This window comes from Podarcis vaucheri, assembly GCF_965113315.1.
Source record: "Podarcis vaucheri genome assembly, chromosome: 15".
NCBI lineage: Eukaryota > Metazoa > Chordata > Lepidosauria > Squamata > Lacertidae > Podarcis > Podarcis vaucheri.
In genome coordinates this window covers 39364460-39381962 of record NC_138753.1, presented here as the reverse complement: position 1 = coordinate 39381962, position 17503 = coordinate 39364460, and the positions used below count along the sequence as shown (strand labels likewise).

Genomic DNA, 17503 nt, shown 5'->3' with positions numbered 1-17503 from the left:
CTCTTTTTTCTGTGTCCCCTAACCAGCCAGCAGTTCACATCTCTTCCCCTTTCCCGCACTCCAGCTTGCCCTGGCATTATTCACTTGCCTTTAGGAGCCTCTGGAAAAACAAAGGAGGAGCTTTCCACAACAACTTTGTCTCCGTGCCCTTTTTTAAAATTATGAAGCACTTGTTTAGCGAATGGCTGTGGGGCAAGTCTTGCCAGGCCACCAGGCTGGTGATGCTTCAAATGCGAGAGGAAAAACCGCTAGCCCCACATCCAGGCTCCCTCCGGTTTTGGACAAACTGTGATACCCCACCCCCACCAAGAGCCTTTAAATACAGTAGTTTCCAATGACAAGACAGGATCAGGCCCTGTGTTATTTGAGCTGAGTACTTGGAGAGCGTTTCCTTCCCCTCCTAATCAAAGCTGCATTCTGCATATCAGAACTGAAGACAGAGCCCCCACAAATCTCTGGTAGTCTTTGTAGTTCTTTTCAGAAATGTAACGCTGTACTGTAGAATTCTCAGACTGATTTTATGATGATACTTTTCAAATGTGAGAGTATGGTAGGCCTTCAAGCTAGGAGACACCTTGATTTTGAGGGAAATAAAAAGACTTTGTTTTTCTATCTTCTCCATACTTTTTGTCCTGTTATATCTTCTAACATCCCGGCAGTGACTGTGGTTTTTGAATAGAATTTGATATACTTTAATACTTAGTAAATGATAAAAAAAATCAACAATTCTGTGGGCAATTCTAACTGGTTAGGTTGATACTGTTCTTTAAACCGCCCTGAAAGCCCTGGGTATAGGATGGTATATAAACTCAATTAATAATAATAATAGTAGTAGCAGTAGTAGTAGTAGTAGTAGTAATAAAGGTAAAGGGACCCCTGACCATTAGGTCCAGTCGTGAGCGACTCTGGGGTTGCGGTGCTCATCTTGCTTTATTGGCCAAGGGAGCCGGCGTACAGCTTCCGAGTCATGTGGCCAGCATGACCAAGCCGCCTCTGGCAAACCAGAGCAGCGCACAGAAATGCCGTTTACCTTGCCGCTGGAGTGGTACCTATTTATCTACTTGCACTTTGACGTGCTTTCGAACTGCTAGGTGGGCAGGAGCAGGGACCGAGCAACGGGAGCTCACCTCGTCACGGGGATTTGAACCGCTGACCTTCTGATCGGCAAGTCCTAGGTTATGTGGCTTAACCCACAGCGCCATCCGCGTCCCAGTAGTAGTAATACAAACAACTAATTTCACAGAGTTGTTGTGAGAATAAAAATTGGGTGGCGAGAGAACCATTATACCACCTTGAGCTCTTCAAAGGACAGGTGGGATATACGGTAAATGTAATACATGGAAGTAATTAAATAATACCAAAATATCAGTGACCAACTGTGGACCTGATTTATGCTTTCAGGCTGCTAAGATGTCGAGCCAAGAGAAGTGTCCAGACTGTGACTCCTTGGAAATTGTAGAGGACTCTCATTATGCTCAGAACCAGCTGGTGTGCGCAGACTGTGGCTTCATTCTGACTGAAGGGCTTCTCACAACCACATATGCTGATGAAGAACATTTACAAGGTGAGGCTAAGAATAGCAAAATAGCTCAAAACTCTTTGTATCTTACAAAGACATAGGATTTGAGATACGACTTGCAAGCAGTTCTCAAATATAGACAGGCCCTACACCATTCAACAGTTTGAAAATGGGTGCATGTTTGAGAGCTTGGACCAAAGTTTGGCTGATATCTGTGTTTTTATCTCATAGAAGTCACATATTCACGGAGTACTGGTCAGAATGAGCAAACGAGCCGTTGTGTACAGCGAGGTACGTATTCTGCATTACTCTGTTGATGCTTTGTGGAAATTAATGTGTCTGTCATCCACAAGAGCTGCATTGTTTCACTTTCTAAAAGCAAAGAGAAGTTTGCATTTTTAAAACAGTCTTACCTATTTGCTGTGGGACCAACATCAAAACAACCTATTTTAGAATTTTAGAGGTACATAGAGTCCACAGTTCAGTTTGATTGCCTGATTAAATCCCACCTGAATCATTGACAGACTGGTTAACCATGGACCAGTCTGTTTCCATTACCATTAAACGGCCATTATAATTGTGTGTACAGCTGCAAAAAATAAAAATCAGTACATAACTAAAAGCCAAATCAAAATTAAATATGAAGTTGAAACAGCAATACTAACAGCCATTCTCAATTAGAGCCCCCAAAGACTTTCATTTGAAAAAGTTCTCCATAATATCCAAAAAAAGCCAAAGTAGGCTTGGTTTGGACACTCCAGTTACACTACCACAATTGAAAATATGTTATCCATGATTGCCACCCATCTATCCTCTAAAAGTGGGAGCATGTGAAACAGAGCCTCCACAGATTATCTTAGTATATGGGCAGCTTCATACAGGCAGAGACCTACCCTGCGGTTAGATTTGTCACTGATAAATGTGTATGTGGAAACATTTCTTAAGTACTGCTGTGGTATTTTCCCCCACAGGAGTCAAAGGTGTTCGGGATCTCTGCAAAGTTCTGCGGCTTCCTTCTCTGTTTGAAGATACAGCCGTGTCCTATTACCAGCAGGCAATCAAACGTCCCTGCTTCAGTTTAGTCAGATTGGAGAAGAAGGAGATGCTTGTGGGCTGTTGCGTCTTTGTGACCTGCCGCCAGCACAACTGGCCCCTGACCATGGGCACAGTCTGCCTGCTACTCTATGGAGACAAGGAGTTGTTTGCAAAGACCTATCTACGCTTCCTGAAGGAACTGGCACTGGATGTGCCTACTCTCAGCTTGATGGATATGGTGAAAACCCACCTCAACAGGTATGTTGAAGTTCTTATGCCCTTTCCTTGACAATACTTCTCAAAGTTGGTGTGCAATTTCCATATTTCAGAGACAGAATTTACAAGCATCATACGGACTGTGTGGTATATTGATTGGAAGGCTGCTGAAACAGCAAGCTTCTTAAAGTTCAGCAGGGATCGGTGTAGTCAGTGCTTCGATGTAGGAACCCTGTGTGCTGTGTGCTTCCATCATGGAAGAAATGGGTATTTTCATATGTGCATGTATACTCCAACTCCCTGATTTCTGAGATTTCATCTGAGGCACTTCAGGCAGGTCCAGGCTTTTCTCTTTAGCCACAGGGGCAGCAAACTTCCTTTTTTAAACAAATAATTCTCAGAATTGTGAATTCTGCTCCTGCTACCAATCCCGTAATTGCTTGGAAATCCTTCCTATTATTATTAAGGGCAAGAAGCCAACAAACAGAATTTTCTTGAGCACAAGTTAGGAAGAGTGTAAATTCAGCCCTGTCCATATAGTGCTGGTTAATGGAAGATGTTTGCCTTTTGTGATTCAAGCTGCTCAGCTTGCCTTTTTGGTGTCCTTGGAAAATGCAGGGCCTTCTGCCCTTTGCCCTTTCACAGAATGCTTCTTTTTGCTCATGTCCCTCTTTCACCTATTTGTCTTCTCCATCCTGCCACATCTCCCAATCCAATGGCTTGTTTGGTTTTCATCTTTCCAGCTTCAAGATTTTCCAGAATACACCCAGCGTCCCGACTAAGTTTGTGGAAGAAAAGGAGCAGCTGGTGGCAAGGACTATCCAGATGGTGGAACTTGCCAGCGACACGTGGCTGGTGACCGGCCGGCACCCCACCCCCCTAGTGACAGCAGCAGCCTTCCTGGCTTGGCAGTCTCTTCGGCCTGTCGATCGCCTCACTTGCACCCTTTCTCAGTTCTGCAAGCTTGCTGGCATGGAGGCTCCCCGGCCAGCCCACCAGAGACTGAAGTTGCTGCATAACATCCTCCTGCAAATGGCTTCTCAGCTGGGCTGGTTGCGAGTGCTGAAAGTGGACCGTCGGAGTGTGGCAAAGTACATCGGTGACCTTCTGCGGCACCGCCGTGTGCTTCTACAGGCTGCCTTCCGCATCGTGGATACTACGGAAGACCGTGGCCTAGAAAACTCAGCAGCTGCACCACTGCAGCTAATCGATGAGAGCGCGGCAACAGTAGAAGAGGCCTCCCTTTCAGGAGAGAAGCAGAAGTTCAGCAAGCGGAAACCTTTGCTCCCACCCTGCGTCTTGAACCCCGCAAAGAGGCTACGAACTCCTCAGCTAAGCCTTAAAGATTCTGCTATCACTGGGGATGAGCCCATTTTAGACAGTGAGATAGAGCAGTATATCCGAACTCCAGAAGAAAAGGAGATGTTTAGCAAGGCTCAAGCGTGCCTGTGAACTCAAAGCTGCAAGTGATTCAGACAGGCTTGCAAGAAATAGCCTTCTGATACATATTATCTCTAGGAGGCTTAGTTTGGTAAGTATAGAGTATACACTTCCAAAGTTTATGCTAAATACATTACTTCTGGTAAATGAGCCATCATAACCACTAGAGGATTGTGAAAATTTGTGTCCTGGGCTTTTTAGACTTGTCTACCTATGTACTGTCTGAAGCAAAGGGATTCATTGGTTGCCAGATGTGATTCCCGCCCCCTGCCCCCCCCCCCAGCTCTCCTGTCCCACTAAGAATCTCCCGCATCCTTCAGGCATGGCTCCTTCCACCCTGCTGTGGTAATAATTAAAGACAGGTTTGGGTGGCTTGGATAACTTTGGTTACTGGTAGGGACCACTAGTAACTAGTTGGCGAGGTTGATTATTTTCCTTCAACTCTGAGAATAGGTATAGGAAGTGGCCACATTGCAGTGGTTTGCATGCTGTTTAGGACAACTTTTGGTGTAAAGATTGGCAGGCTTCCATGCGTATCGCTGGGTGAGAAGTAGTATCCACTCTTGAAGGGTTGGGTGGAGGCAGTCAGCCAGCCTGAGCAACAAATACCTCTTTGAGTTGGCGTTTGACTTGAATTAATGTTTGTCTGGTCTACTTATGGTCCTCATAGTTAGGCATGAGAGAGTGGAAGAGAAGTGTAAAAATCTAATTGCAAGTTGTTTCAGACATTCATGCTTTAAACCTAGATCCAGAAGAAAAAGTTGTGGCTTTGCAAGCATCTCTTTATAGAACATGGTATGGTGGTTCCTGAACATGATGCCCGTGTCACTAGATAGGTGGTGAGTCAGTCGCCCTGATTAATGGAGCTGCTTAGTTAATTTTTGTCCCTACATGCACACGGTGAGGGGAGAGCGAGCGAGCGAGCGAGGGGCCTCTCGTGGAGCTCCCGCTGCCAGGGGCAGTCTACCTGCTGGGGCACGGGGCACATGCAGGGAGGGAGGGAGGGGGCTGATGCCAGGCGCTGCCCAGAGAGGCCTCCTAAATATGACCCGTTGCATCTGATTTTTGTGCCTTCTTTATTTAGGGAGTCATAGCAGGACTTCTGAAGAAATGCGGATAAGGGCATGCTTTAACTTCAAAGGGAGAGAGGAGATATGCCAGAGTGTTGTGGTCATTGTAGGATTAGCCAGGTTCATTACTTTGTCCAGTTCCAGTTGCTGCATTTTAAGGAGGAGATAGACAAACTAGAGGAGGAATCTTTCTGGCTGTGGGGGGCCAAAAACTTTGACGTGTGGGTGGGGCAACTAGCAAGTAAATCACATTCTGCCATTGTGACATCAAAATGTTGGCAAGTGGGTTGTCTTGACTACCTGCCAACATAAATTGTGTAGGGTTCCATGTTGGGGTTCCAGAGTGCAAGAGGCTTTGGCAGTGTTATGCCTTGTAAGCCTCCCTGCATTCCTCCTTTCCGTCTCTTATGTCAGAGATCAAAAGGAGCTTCACGGAATTGCTTTCAAAGCCTTTTGCAAGTCTTCAATGAGCTGCAGCTTGGACAGTAGGAGCGATGGTTGAATGGGAGCCTACTTTAATGGCATCCCTTATTGGGCAGGTGAGCGTGGCTTCTCCAGATTGGCCTTGTGGGCAAATGGGACTGGTGGGTCACGTTTGGTCTGTGAGCCGGAGGTTGTGCACCCCTGAACTATAGCATATTCCAAAGATGGTGAGGAGTCTGGAAACCTAGTCCGATGAGGAACAGTTGAAAAAGCTGGGCATGGTTATCTTGGAGAAGGAAAGGAAAGGAAAGGAAAGGAAAGGAGGCAGGAGAATAGTTCTCAAAGAACTGAAAGACTGTGATGCAGAAGGTGGAGCAGATTTGTTCTATGTTACTCCAGATGACAGATGTACCGTATTTTTCGTCCTATAAGGCGCACCGGCCCATAGGACGCACCTCATTTTTTTGGGGGGGAAATGAATTAAAAAAAAATTATTTTCCTCCCCCCCCCAGCCCTGGCTGCCGCCCCAAGCCTCGCGCACCCGGTGGGACCTCCTGCCGGGCGCGCGAGGCTTGCAGAAACTCGCCCAAAGCAAGGGGAGCCCTCCGAAGGGCTCCCCGTGCTTCGGGCGATGGGCTGCCGCCCCAAGCCTCGCGCACCCGATGGGACCTCCTGCCGGGCGCATGAGGCTTGCAGACACTCGCCCGCAGCAGGGGGAGCCCTCCAGAGGGGTCCCCGTGCTTCGGGCGACAGGCTGCCGCCCCAAGCCTCGCACACCCGGTGGGACCTCCTGCCGGGCGCGCAAGGCTTGCGGACACTCGCGGGGGCTGCAGGCTGCTGCCCGCAAGCCTTGTGAGCCCGCGGGTACTCCCACCGGGCTTGCAAGGCTTGCGGATAGCTTCCTGAAGCCTGGAGAGCGAGAGGGGTCGGTGCGCACTGATGCCTCTCTCTCTCCAGGCTTCAGCGAAAGCCTGCATTCGCCCCATAGGACACATCCAGATTTCCCCTTCATTTTTGGAGGGGAAAAAGTGCGTCCTATGGGGCGAAAAATACGGTAAATGCAATGACTGAAAACTTTTAAATAAGATGGTTTTGACTTTACGTTAGGAGAAACTTCTTAAGTGTATGAGTAGTTCAAAGGCAGATCAGACTGCCTTGGGAAGTAGTGGGATCTCCTCCTATGAAGGTTTCTAAGCTATGGGTAGATGCCCATTTGCTTAGGAAGCTGTGTATTTGCAAGATTCCTGCACTGAATCCGTTGGGCATTGGACTAGATGACATCCAAGGTCCCTTACTACTCCATAGTTCTGTTTGAAGATGTTGACTTCCTGCTGACTAAATGGCATTTCCAGGTGCAATTTACCTATGTATGTCAGAGGCTCAAGGTCCACATGTCCAAACAGGTGTGAAACAGCATGCCGCATGAGAATTATTCATCTCAGCTGTTTATCTGACAGCAGCAAAAGCTAAGCTCTTAACACGATGGATCATGGATTAAAACTGCCACTTTTAGTAAAGATTCCACCGTTGTCCATAGAGTTTCCTGGGAGACCACGGGCGAGTCACACTCAGTCTAATCAATCACAAGGGTTGTTGTGAGAATGAAATGGGATGGGGAAATGAGAACTATGTATGTCACTCATACATAGTTATTTGAAGTAAGGGTGGGGCAAAAATGCAATAAGCAAACATTGCAAGCAGAGGCGGGATCAAACTTTTAAAAACACTTTATTAAAACTTGAAATAAACAGCAGTATAATGTGCTACGGCATAATATAAAGAGTTGGTGTGGTGTAAAGGTTAGTGCCAGACTAGGACCTAGGAGACCAGGGTTCAAGTGACCGCTCAGCCATGAAGCTCACTGACTGACCTTGGCTCTCAGTCTAACATAGGGTTGTTATGGGGATTAAATGAGGAGGGGTAGAATCACGTATGCCATCTTGAGCTCGTTGGAGAAGAAGGTGGGCTATTAAACAATCAAGCAAGCTTTGAACAACTTGTACAGTGGTGCCTCGCAAGATGAAATTAATTCGTTCCGCAAGTCTCTTCGTCTTGCGAGTTTTTCGTCTTGCGATGCACGGTTTCCCCTAGGAATGCATTGAAAATCAATTAATGCGTTCCTAGGGAAACCGCCTTCAGACCAGGTCCGGGGACAGTCTGTCCCCGGACCTCATCTGAAGGCTGGGGGGGGGGCAAGGGCTTTTCTTCCCACCCCCAGCATTTTAAAAAACCCCGGGACAGCGGAGGACTTCTCCGCTGTCCGGGGCGATTTAAAAGCCCCTGGGAAGGCAGGCAGGGGGGACAAAGACTTTTGCCCCCCGCCCGCCTTCAGAAGAGGTCCTGGACCTCTTCTGAAGGCGGGCGGGGGGCGAAAGTCTTTGCTCCCCCCCGCCTGCCTTCAAAAGCCCTCCAGGACAGGCAGGCAGGTTGGGAGCAAAGACTTTCGCCCCCTGCCCGCCTTCAGAAGGTGTTCCCTCCCCCCCCCCGCCCGGCTTCGGAGCACCGGGAGAAGCGATCTCCCCGCAGCCCCTTGCTTCAAAAGAGAAGACCCGCTGTCCCCGGGGCAAGCTTCGTTTTGCGAAGCAAGCCCATAGGGAAATTCGTCTTGCGAGGCAACCCGAAAACGAAAAAACCTTTCGTTTTGCGAGTTTTTCGTCTCGCGAGGCGTTCGTCTTGCGGGGTACCACTGTAAAGTATCCTGTTGATACCTTTCCTGAGCAGAGTTCTGCTGGATCACAGTAGTTGGCATACTTAATTTTATTCCATTGTTGTAAACTTCCCTAACAACCTACTTTTAGCTAAAGGGAAGAATAAACATCTATTAAATAAAAAAATTTGTATCCAGCTTTGGATAGCGGTTATCTCAATGCATCCAGGAAACATGCAAGCAGGGTGTGGAACTGACAGTTCTTCCTCAGTTTGCTGCCTTGGCAACTGATATTCAGTGGTATTAATGCTTGTGCAGTGGCGTAGCGTGGGGGGTGCAGGGGGGGCTGGCCGCACCGGGCGCAACATCTGGGGGGGGCGCTCGCACTCGCAGCTCTCTGCCCCTACCTGGTTCACTCACTCTCTCTCACTGCAGTGCTGGCTGTGCGAATCCGATCCGAGCCGCCCACTGTGGAGGGGGTGGGTGCCAGGCGTGTGGTGCGGAGAGAGAGCGAGGGACTATCTGGGGGAGGGACAGTGCAGCGGCCGCCCAGCGCAGCACTGAGCGCGGGAGAGAACCACAGCAGACCAGCCCAGGCAGCAGCAAGAAGAAGCTGGCAGCGGCAGCAGGTTAGGGGTTAGGGGGCGCAAATTACTTGCCTTGCCCCGGGTGCTGACAACCCACACTACGCCGTTGTGCTTGTGAACATGGAAGTTCCATTAAGTTGTCAAGGCGAGTAGCTGATACGAATTTAGTTAATTCCTTTATAGGGCCTCCTAAACTAGGGTCCATCTCCCAATCATGAATCCCCTAAACGTTGGCATCTTTGTCTTCTCCTTAAATCTTGGTTTGCAAGAATTTCTTTTTCTAAGATGTGTGCTGCAACACATGCATTATTTTAAAACAAAATATGCTTGCTTCAGAACAGTTTGTTTTATATTTGTACAAATTATTCAGTAGGTTAATTGACTAAAACTCATGATCAGTTAAGTTTTCTTCAATAGGTTGATAGCTCTTGGGATTTCACACCTACCCAGTTATGCTTCACATTGTGCCATTTTATGTATAAGGTTTAAACCAGTGAGTAAGAATTAAAAAAAAATTAGCCACATTGTGCTATTCAAGCAATTTATCTAGTACTGTCAGGTGAGCTGTTGGGGACATAGCTCTATTGGCCAGCAATGATATTTGAGTTTCACATCTGAAGAGCAACAGATTCAAATATAAATACTGATAAAATAAATAATGTGCTATAGTAATTTTCCACTGATGCCTGCTTCCATAGCTATTGTAGAACAAACCCTGCCATTAAAATGTGTATGTGCACCTTGATTCTTGGCTATCTGTGTTAAGAGTACAAAAAGCAACATTTCGTAAGAATGCATAATACCCTTCTGTTTGGCAAACATATGTTTAGACTGAGCTAAACATCCTAGTTTTTAAAACTGTAAGTCACAGTGTATTACAAAAACAGTGTTTGTAAAGAACTCTTTTAAAAGTGTCTTACTGTGAATAATGGCAGCTCTCATACTCAAATATTTAACGTAACAAATCCAGCAGGCTTACCAAGTTTACTTTGGCAGTCTTGACTGCTTTATACAGGCATGATAAGTATTCAAATCATTTTAGAAACAAATGTCTTGTTCATAACACTTTATTGTTAGAATAAACAGCACAAGTCAGAGTTGAAGCACTTTATTAGTTTTACAGATGAAAATTGGGGCTTCAAGGTTTATGGCGGAATCTATCAATTAAGAGGTAGCTCACTAATCAACACCACACCCTTAACATGTGGACAGACAATGCAAAGATGCAATTCAGACCAGTTAATATTTTTTCGTCTGAAGGCAGGGAAATCTGAAATTTGGATGAAACTGTTGCCAGATCTCAAGACTGGATGCTTATTTGTAAAACAGAAACACTTCCCTGTACTGAAAGAATTAGATGTCAATGAGATTATTTCTGTCAGGCCTTTTCCCTGATGTGGTAGTACTGTGTGTGCTTTTCGTTTTTGTTTTTTAAGGGTAATCTTTTAGCCATGCAATAACTTCCTGTAGTTTGTCTAGAAATAGTTTCACCGTGCTATCCGCTGTTTTAGGAAATTGGGCCAAATGATGAGCTTTCAAAATGTGAATATAGAAAATCGCTCACTTGTGTTCTAGTGCTTTTCCCTCCTCTAGTTCTTCTCTTTTGTTTCCTTTCCTGTTTTGATATGTATGCTTTTAAGGCATGCAATTTTCTGAAAATATTGTCGGAAAATTCAATATTTGGGGAGAAATTACATGCTTTTGTACGTAAGCTGCTGTTTCTGTTCTAAAACTTTCCTGGTAATGACTTTCTCATTTTCTCTCTTTCTAGCTCTGTATCCTCTGCTGTATCCCGCTCCGTTCAAGACTGTTTGGCAGAATTTGTCTTGGTTCATGTGGTGCCTTTCAGGGAGTAAGAAGGTTAGACACACTAAGATGGCTTGCATCTTGGGTTTTAGTGCAGAAACAGTCTATTCTACAGAGTTCCTCTGACTGTTGATACCTTTTATGCAGATGTCTTCATGGCATAACCTTAAATGGAGAGGTAGCTGTTTGGCAATGGGCAAGGTCATGCTGTGGAGCTGTTCTACCATAACTCATGAACTAGTAAGGCCTGCTAATATTGCATGATACCAGAGCATAACAGCACAGGTTAGGTGGAGCTGTTAAGCGATCATGGGACTCGGCTTAGTAGCAGAGCCTTTCCTGTGTCTTCCTGCAAAATTATATGAATATTTGGGGGAACCCATTGCCCTGAACAATGGATAAATTTACAGTACAAAATTAACCGTTTTCTGGCATGGTTCTCATTGATCCTCTGGGGGGAGGCCCCAGAAAGCAATTCTGGAGAAACACTTGTTTTGTTTGCTTATAATTATTACATGATTGTAATCCCCTTTATTGAAATTGCTGGCTAAATGCCACTAATATCAGTCTACAGACCTATCTGGCATTTTGCTTACATGGAGAACCTGACTCTGTTTAGCTTGAACTGAAAATTAACTATTTTATACGTAACAGAATCTGAGACCTTGTGGGAAAAGGGTGGGTAGGAAATATTTAAGCCCCTGATGCTGAACCTTTGCTGTTCTTTATTTGTACAGATGGTACAGGCATCACTCCAAACCAGGAAAGAAGGAAAAAGAGAGAGGTGAGATTGAGGTGGATATCCAATTCATGAGGAGCAACATGACAGCCAGCATGTTTGATCTGCCCATGAAAGATAAGTCACGGAGACCATTTGGCAAGCTGAAAGACAAGCTAAAGGGGAAACGAGGCAATGGATTGCCAGACACAGCTTCAGCTATGGTTCCTAGCATTAGTCACTCCCCGGCTGACAGTGAGGAAGAGTCAAATGAGAAAGAAAAGAAAAAATCAAAGTTCAAGACCTTATTCTCCAAACGTGGTTTACAGAAAAGCAACCTCTCTCAGTCCATGTCTGTGTTACCTTCTCTCCAACCGGTTACAGAGAGAGTTCGACTTAATCCCAGTGACTTTTCATCGCGATGGAGTGATAGTGATGATGACACTTTAACTCCTGTTTCAGAGAGTAAGTATTGTCTATTGAAAAGAGAATATATTTCTCATATGTTTTAACAGTTGTGTAGTTTACAAAGTGTGCTAAGTAGTAAAATGTGCCATTTCTTCATAATAGTTAAAGCTGGACTTCTTGTATTATTTAAAGACAGTGCTTGGAAGCTGTGAAGTGTCTTCATGATTGTGCCTAATAGTTGTAAATGAGTGGGATGCAGGTGGGTCTCAGTGTACTGCTGTTGTTAAGAGCCATCAGTTGATCTAGGGCTGGATTAGGTATTAGTATTTTCAGTAGTATTAGGACTTGTGCTTTCACTATTCTGATGCTGATTTCTTTCTTTTCAGAACCCTCCACAAATGAGGGTCACAGAAGAGGTCATAGCTCAGATAAGAGCAGCACTGCGGACCTCCGAATCACAAAGGCATCCTTGAACCCTTTTGATGAAAACATCTCAGCAGAAGAGAAGCCAGAAAAAAACTCAGCTTCTGTGAAACCATCTCAGACCAAACGCGTCAGGCCAAGGTTAGTCTTGAGAAATGAATTTTGAGAGCTTGACATGCTTTAAGGCTATTGCTACCCAGTGGTTTTCATTGTATGTCATAGAAAATATTTACTTTACAGGCTGAGTAAGAACTTTCCTCCTGATAGGGCAGGCATGCCCTGTGTAGGTTTCAGTTGATTAGTAACTCTGCAGGTACCGTATTTTTTGCACCAAAACACTCACTTTTTTCCTCCTAGAAAGTAAGGGGAAATGTCTGTGCGTGTTATGGAGCGAATGCCTGCGGGTGACGGCGGCGGCGGGGGGGGGGGATCTGCTGCAGTCGTGAGCAGAGGATCCATAGTTCCCCTTCCTTCCCTTCTCCGTGGTTACAAAGCATGGATCCACATGGATCCTCAGGATTTTTGCATTGGGCTACTCCAAACTCACTGTCAGATCACATGTCTGTGGCCACAGCATGAACACACAAAAATCATATATCTACTATTTCGTTTAGAATATTTTTTTTCTTGTTTTCCTCCTCTAAAAACTATGTGCGCGTTATGGTCTGGTGCGTGTTATAGTGCGAAAAATACGGTAATTTGTAGGGTTTCTGTCTCTAGCCTTCTTGAAAGGAGAGAAATGACAATGCATGCTGCCTTCAGAACAAAGATGATCCACTTTCTTGCGAGGGGAGGGCAAAGAGAGCGAGCCAGTCCCTCTTCTGCCTCCAGGATGGAATGATGTCTAGCAGAGAATGTAATCCCCTTTATTGAAGCACACTTCCAAGGACTTAACTGAGAACCATGAAGCTCTAGACAAAAGTCTGTAAATATGTGACACATGACACACTTAATCTAGCTTTGAGGTCCTGTGACAGAAAAGGTGAAATAGAAATATAGGTAACTCGCAATGCTTATTTTACCTACGTGATTGCTGATTTGGGCCGGGGGGTGGGGTGGAGCAGAACAAACAAACAAATGGAGAGTGGAGGAAACATTACAGAGCAGCATGCTAGAGCCCTCGTGCTGCCTGCTGAGAACCAGGTAAGCGAGACACCTGGTTCTGAGGGTTCCTGGCTCTACGCGATTTTGCTTTTATGTGCAATGGCCAGGAATGTAACCACTGCATAAGATGCGAGGTAGCTGTAATTATATCTTCTGTTAGTGCAGGCATAGGCAAACGGCTCTCTAGATGTTTTCGGCTGACAGCTCCCATCATTCCTAGCTAACAGGACCAGTGGTGAGGGATGATGGGAGTTGTATTCCCAAAACATCTGGAGGGCTGTTTGCCTATGCCTGTGTTAGTATGTCTGTGAATATTCACTTGGATGAGAAAACAAACTTTTTCTAGACATCTTGGGAACATGCCCAACATACTGGTAGCATGCCGGCTACCAGTTTCTTATCACAGATCTGTAAAGGCCCCCTGTTCCAGGAGTGACGTCCTTAGCATTTTAGAAATCTTTGCATGATGCTTCCAAAGTAACTATTTCTGAGACTCATGTGGTAATATGGATAAATTATTTCATAACAGCATGTTCTCCTTTTAAAATAGGCTATTTCTTCTCTTCTCTTCCTCTTCCCCTTTACTTTTTCTTTTCTTTTTCGAAAATGGACTTTGCTGGCTAAATGCCACTAATATCAGTCTACAGACCTATCTGGCATTTTGCTTACATGGAGAACCTGACTCTGTTTAGCTTGAACTGAAAATTAACTATTTTATACGTAACACACCCTGAGGCCTTGTGGGAAAAGGGTGGGTAGGAAATATTTAAGCCCCTGATGCTGAACCTTTGCTGTTCTTTATTTATACAGACGGTACAAGCTTCACTTCAAACCCACCACCCTTTCTGTTATTCCAGAAGTGGGTTCAGATGATGAGCAGCTAGGTGATTATTCCCAGGGTACTGAAAAGAATGCAGTTTCTGGAGATTTGTCCAGGAGTGGAGATGGTTCCACAGAGTTACGGTCCTCCATTGAGGGGGGAGAGCTGACAGCAAATAAAAAGGCGACTGGTGAAAGGCAGACTGAAACACATCCTGCTAAGCTCAGGTGAGAGGAATTGGGGGGGGGAGCAAAGATAAAGGCTCAAGTGCTATACTGTGCATGGCTTTGATTCTTCCCTCCCCTTTTTAACGCAGTAAGGGATTTTGTGTCCTATGGACAGGTGAAAATCTTTCCCTGTTGATCTGTATCTATTTCTTGTAGCAGTGTCAATGAAGGAATAAAACTGAGCAAAGGTTTGTTTTGCTTAGGCAGTAATCAGACTCTATTGTAACATGACAATAAAGGTATCATAAACAGGAATCAGCACTTCATATTATACCTTTAATTTTACTTTATTTTTTAAACCCACTGTCCTGTTAAAATACTAAATATAGTTTTCATGTTCTGCCAAAATAAGTGAAAGCAGCAGTTGGATAAATGCTTAACTTTTTTTAAAAGCGGTGTTAGTTGTGATCATAAGTGCAGTGCAATTTACTGCGGCACAGGTTTTGTGTTACCTAGATTTCTGAAGTGTTCCACGGGTGTAATTTAACTAAAAAAGAAATCAAGGCAAACGTTTGCAATAAACTTTGTTGAAAACTCTATTTTTCACACTTGCTAAACATCTGGGTAACTGCACAAATATCCAAGGAACCAACCATATTTTATTGGGGGGGGGGGGAGACAGATGTTTAGAACCAGCAAGAGTGTCAGACTAGGATTCCACTCAGTGATGGGCCAGTCTCTTATCTCTATGTCTAACCTCCTTCACAGGGTGGTAGTGAGGAAAATTGGGGTTGGGTGGGCATGTATTCAAGGTCCTTGAAGGGATATAAATAAATAAATAGGTAAGTAAAACTTTTCATTTGAGAGCTTCTTAATCAGTCTTGAAGTGTAGAGAGGAGGGCAGAATAAATCTTCTGTTTTAACAGTAAATATGAAATCTAAACTTGCACTAATAGAGGTATGTAGAAGAGGAAAATGTACTTTATTCTTTTTAGAAGCCAAAGCAGGAACATGCGTGCATGCAGTGCTTCATGCAAGACTAAAAGTAAAGGTAAAGGGACCCCTGACCATTAGGTCCAGTTGTGGCCGACTCTGGGGTTGCGGTGCTCATCTCACTTTATTGGCCAAGGGAGCCGGCGTACAGCTTCCAGGTCATGTGGCCAGCATGACTAAGCCGCTTCTGGCGAAACCAGAGCAGCGCACGGAAATGCCATTTACCTTCCCGCTGGAAGGGTACCTATTTATCTACTTACACTGTGTGTTTTCGAACTGCTAGGTTGGCAGGAGCAGGGAGTGAGCCCCGGGAGCTCACCCTGTCGCGGGGATTCGAACCACTGACCTGATTGGCAAGTCCTAGGCTCTGTGGTTTAACCCTTCAGACCAAAAGGAGAACTGCACAAAATTGTTCAGGTACAAAGTACTATAGGATTGCCTGAACTAATTGTGTGTGCTTCTTTCAGACTTCATCCTATGAAACCAACGCATACTACAACAAGCGAATCATCTGCAAAAAACCAGAGCATAACATCAAAGATCTTGGGTAACCAAAATGAAGCCGATATAGAGGTAATTTAAGACATACTATATTTTAAAACCTAATTGGGTGGTCTGTGCCCTGAGTTAGGAAGCTTGTAAATTTATTGGCGGGATTAGACAAACTGCAAAGGGGTATAGTCGTTTGGAGACAGAAATGTGTTCAAGTTTTCTAGTTGTACGATTCCCCCTGCCCCTGCTATCCTACCCATCTGGGCAATTTTCTGAGCCTTTTACTGACACAAGTTTAGATCTGTGAGTGGGTATGAATTCCCCAGGCTCAAAACTTGCTATCTTCACCAAAGGACTTTGGCCTGAAAGGGATTTTTGTTTTCAGATAAGCAAGGTTTAGTGATTTAGTGCCTCCAACTAATATTGCAAATGATCTGTTTGGTGTTTGAGCACAGAACCTGAATTATTATCACTTAACTGAAACAACCACTACTGCTGCTGCTTTGTATTTATTTAGTACTTTTTGCATGTTATGAGGAGGGTCTTATCTTCACTTTTCCATGTTTATTACTGGGAAGAAATAGTTGAAGGCAGGTGTACAGAAACCTTGTGTGCACATTTGTCTGCATGCCATAAAAGTACTTACTGGCAAATCCTGAAATTCTAGTTTTTTGTGAATCTTCAGTAGCTTTTAAGATGCTTAGACAGGTTACCGTATTTTTCGCCCCATAGGACGCACTTTCCCCCCTCTAAAAATGAAGGGGAAATCTGGGTGCGTCCTATGGGGCGAATGCAGGCTTTCGCTGAAGCCTGGAGAGCGAGAGGCATCGGTGCGCACCGACCCCTCTCGCTCTCCAGGCTTCAGGAAGCTATCCGTAAGCGTTGCAAGCCCGGTGGGAGTTCCCGTGAGCTCACAAGGCTTGTGGGCAGCAGCCTGCAGCCCCGGCGAGTGTCCGCAAGCCTTGCGCACCCGGCAGGAGGTCCCGCCGAGCGTGCGAGGCTTGGGGTGGCAGCCTGTCGCCTAAAGCACGGGAAGCCCTCCGGAGGGTGCCCCGTGCTTCGGGCAGGTGTGCGCAAGGCTTGGGGCAGCAGCCGCGGCGGGGGGCGGGGAATAATTTTTTAAAATTCATTTCCCCCCCCCCAAAAAAAACGAGGTGCGTCCTATGGGCCGGTGCGCCCTATAGGACGAAAAATATGGTACCTCTTTGCTCTGAAATCATTCCTGGGATTCCCCAGTAATCCCTGAAACCAAAGGTTTCTATAGTTTCTTTCTGATCCTTTGACGCCATCCTTGCAACAGTTCTTGATATCAAAATGACTTTAACCTGTTCATGCTTCCTTCCTAAAGAAATATGATCTTCCTTCAGATCCCGCCTATGCTTATGGCCAGCTGACACACAGCGAGCTGATCCAGCTGGTCTTGAAGCTGAAAGATGTCATTGCAAAGCGAGATCAGCAGGTGCGGGAGCTGCAAGACTACATTGAGCAGCTTTTGAATGCATTGCCTTGTAGCTGAAACCAACTAGGAGGAATAAGTAGGGCAGGCATAGGGAATCTGGCCCTCCCAATGTGCTTGGACTCGACTCCCATCCTCCTCAAGGATGGCCATTGGGAGCCCAGAGGTATCTGGATGAC

At 45.4% G+C, this 17503-nt stretch overlaps 1 protein-coding gene across 3 annotated transcripts; it reads left to right on the top strand.

Annotated features, from left to right (window-relative positions):
* The first annotated feature begins 967 nt into the window (after nt 1-967).
* Nucleotides 968-14412, top strand: LOC309519502 (transcription factor IIIB 50 kDa subunit-like). Of its 3 annotated transcripts, XR_014213846.1 has the most exons (8): nt 968-1564; nt 1751-1810; nt 2491-2812; nt 3514-4301; nt 10709-10797; nt 11481-11926; nt 12256-12433; nt 14207-14412. XR_014213846.1 is itself a non-coding variant. In XM_082200573.1 (4 exons), the coding sequence occupies exons 1-4, from the start codon at nt 1411-1413 to the stop codon at nt 4220-4222; spliced, it is 1245 nt and encodes a 414-aa protein (XP_082056699.1). In that variant the 5' UTR covers nt 968-1410; the 3' UTR covers nt 4223-4370. The 3 variants fall into 3 exon arrangements, 1 of the variants encoding a protein (XP_082056699.1); XR_014213845.1 differs by lacking the exon at nt 10709-10797; XM_082200573.1 differs by lacking the exons at nt 10709-10797; nt 11481-11926; nt 12256-12433; nt 14207-14412 and having other exon boundaries at nt 3514-4370.
* The last annotated feature ends 3091 nt before the right edge of the window (nt 14413-17503 follow it).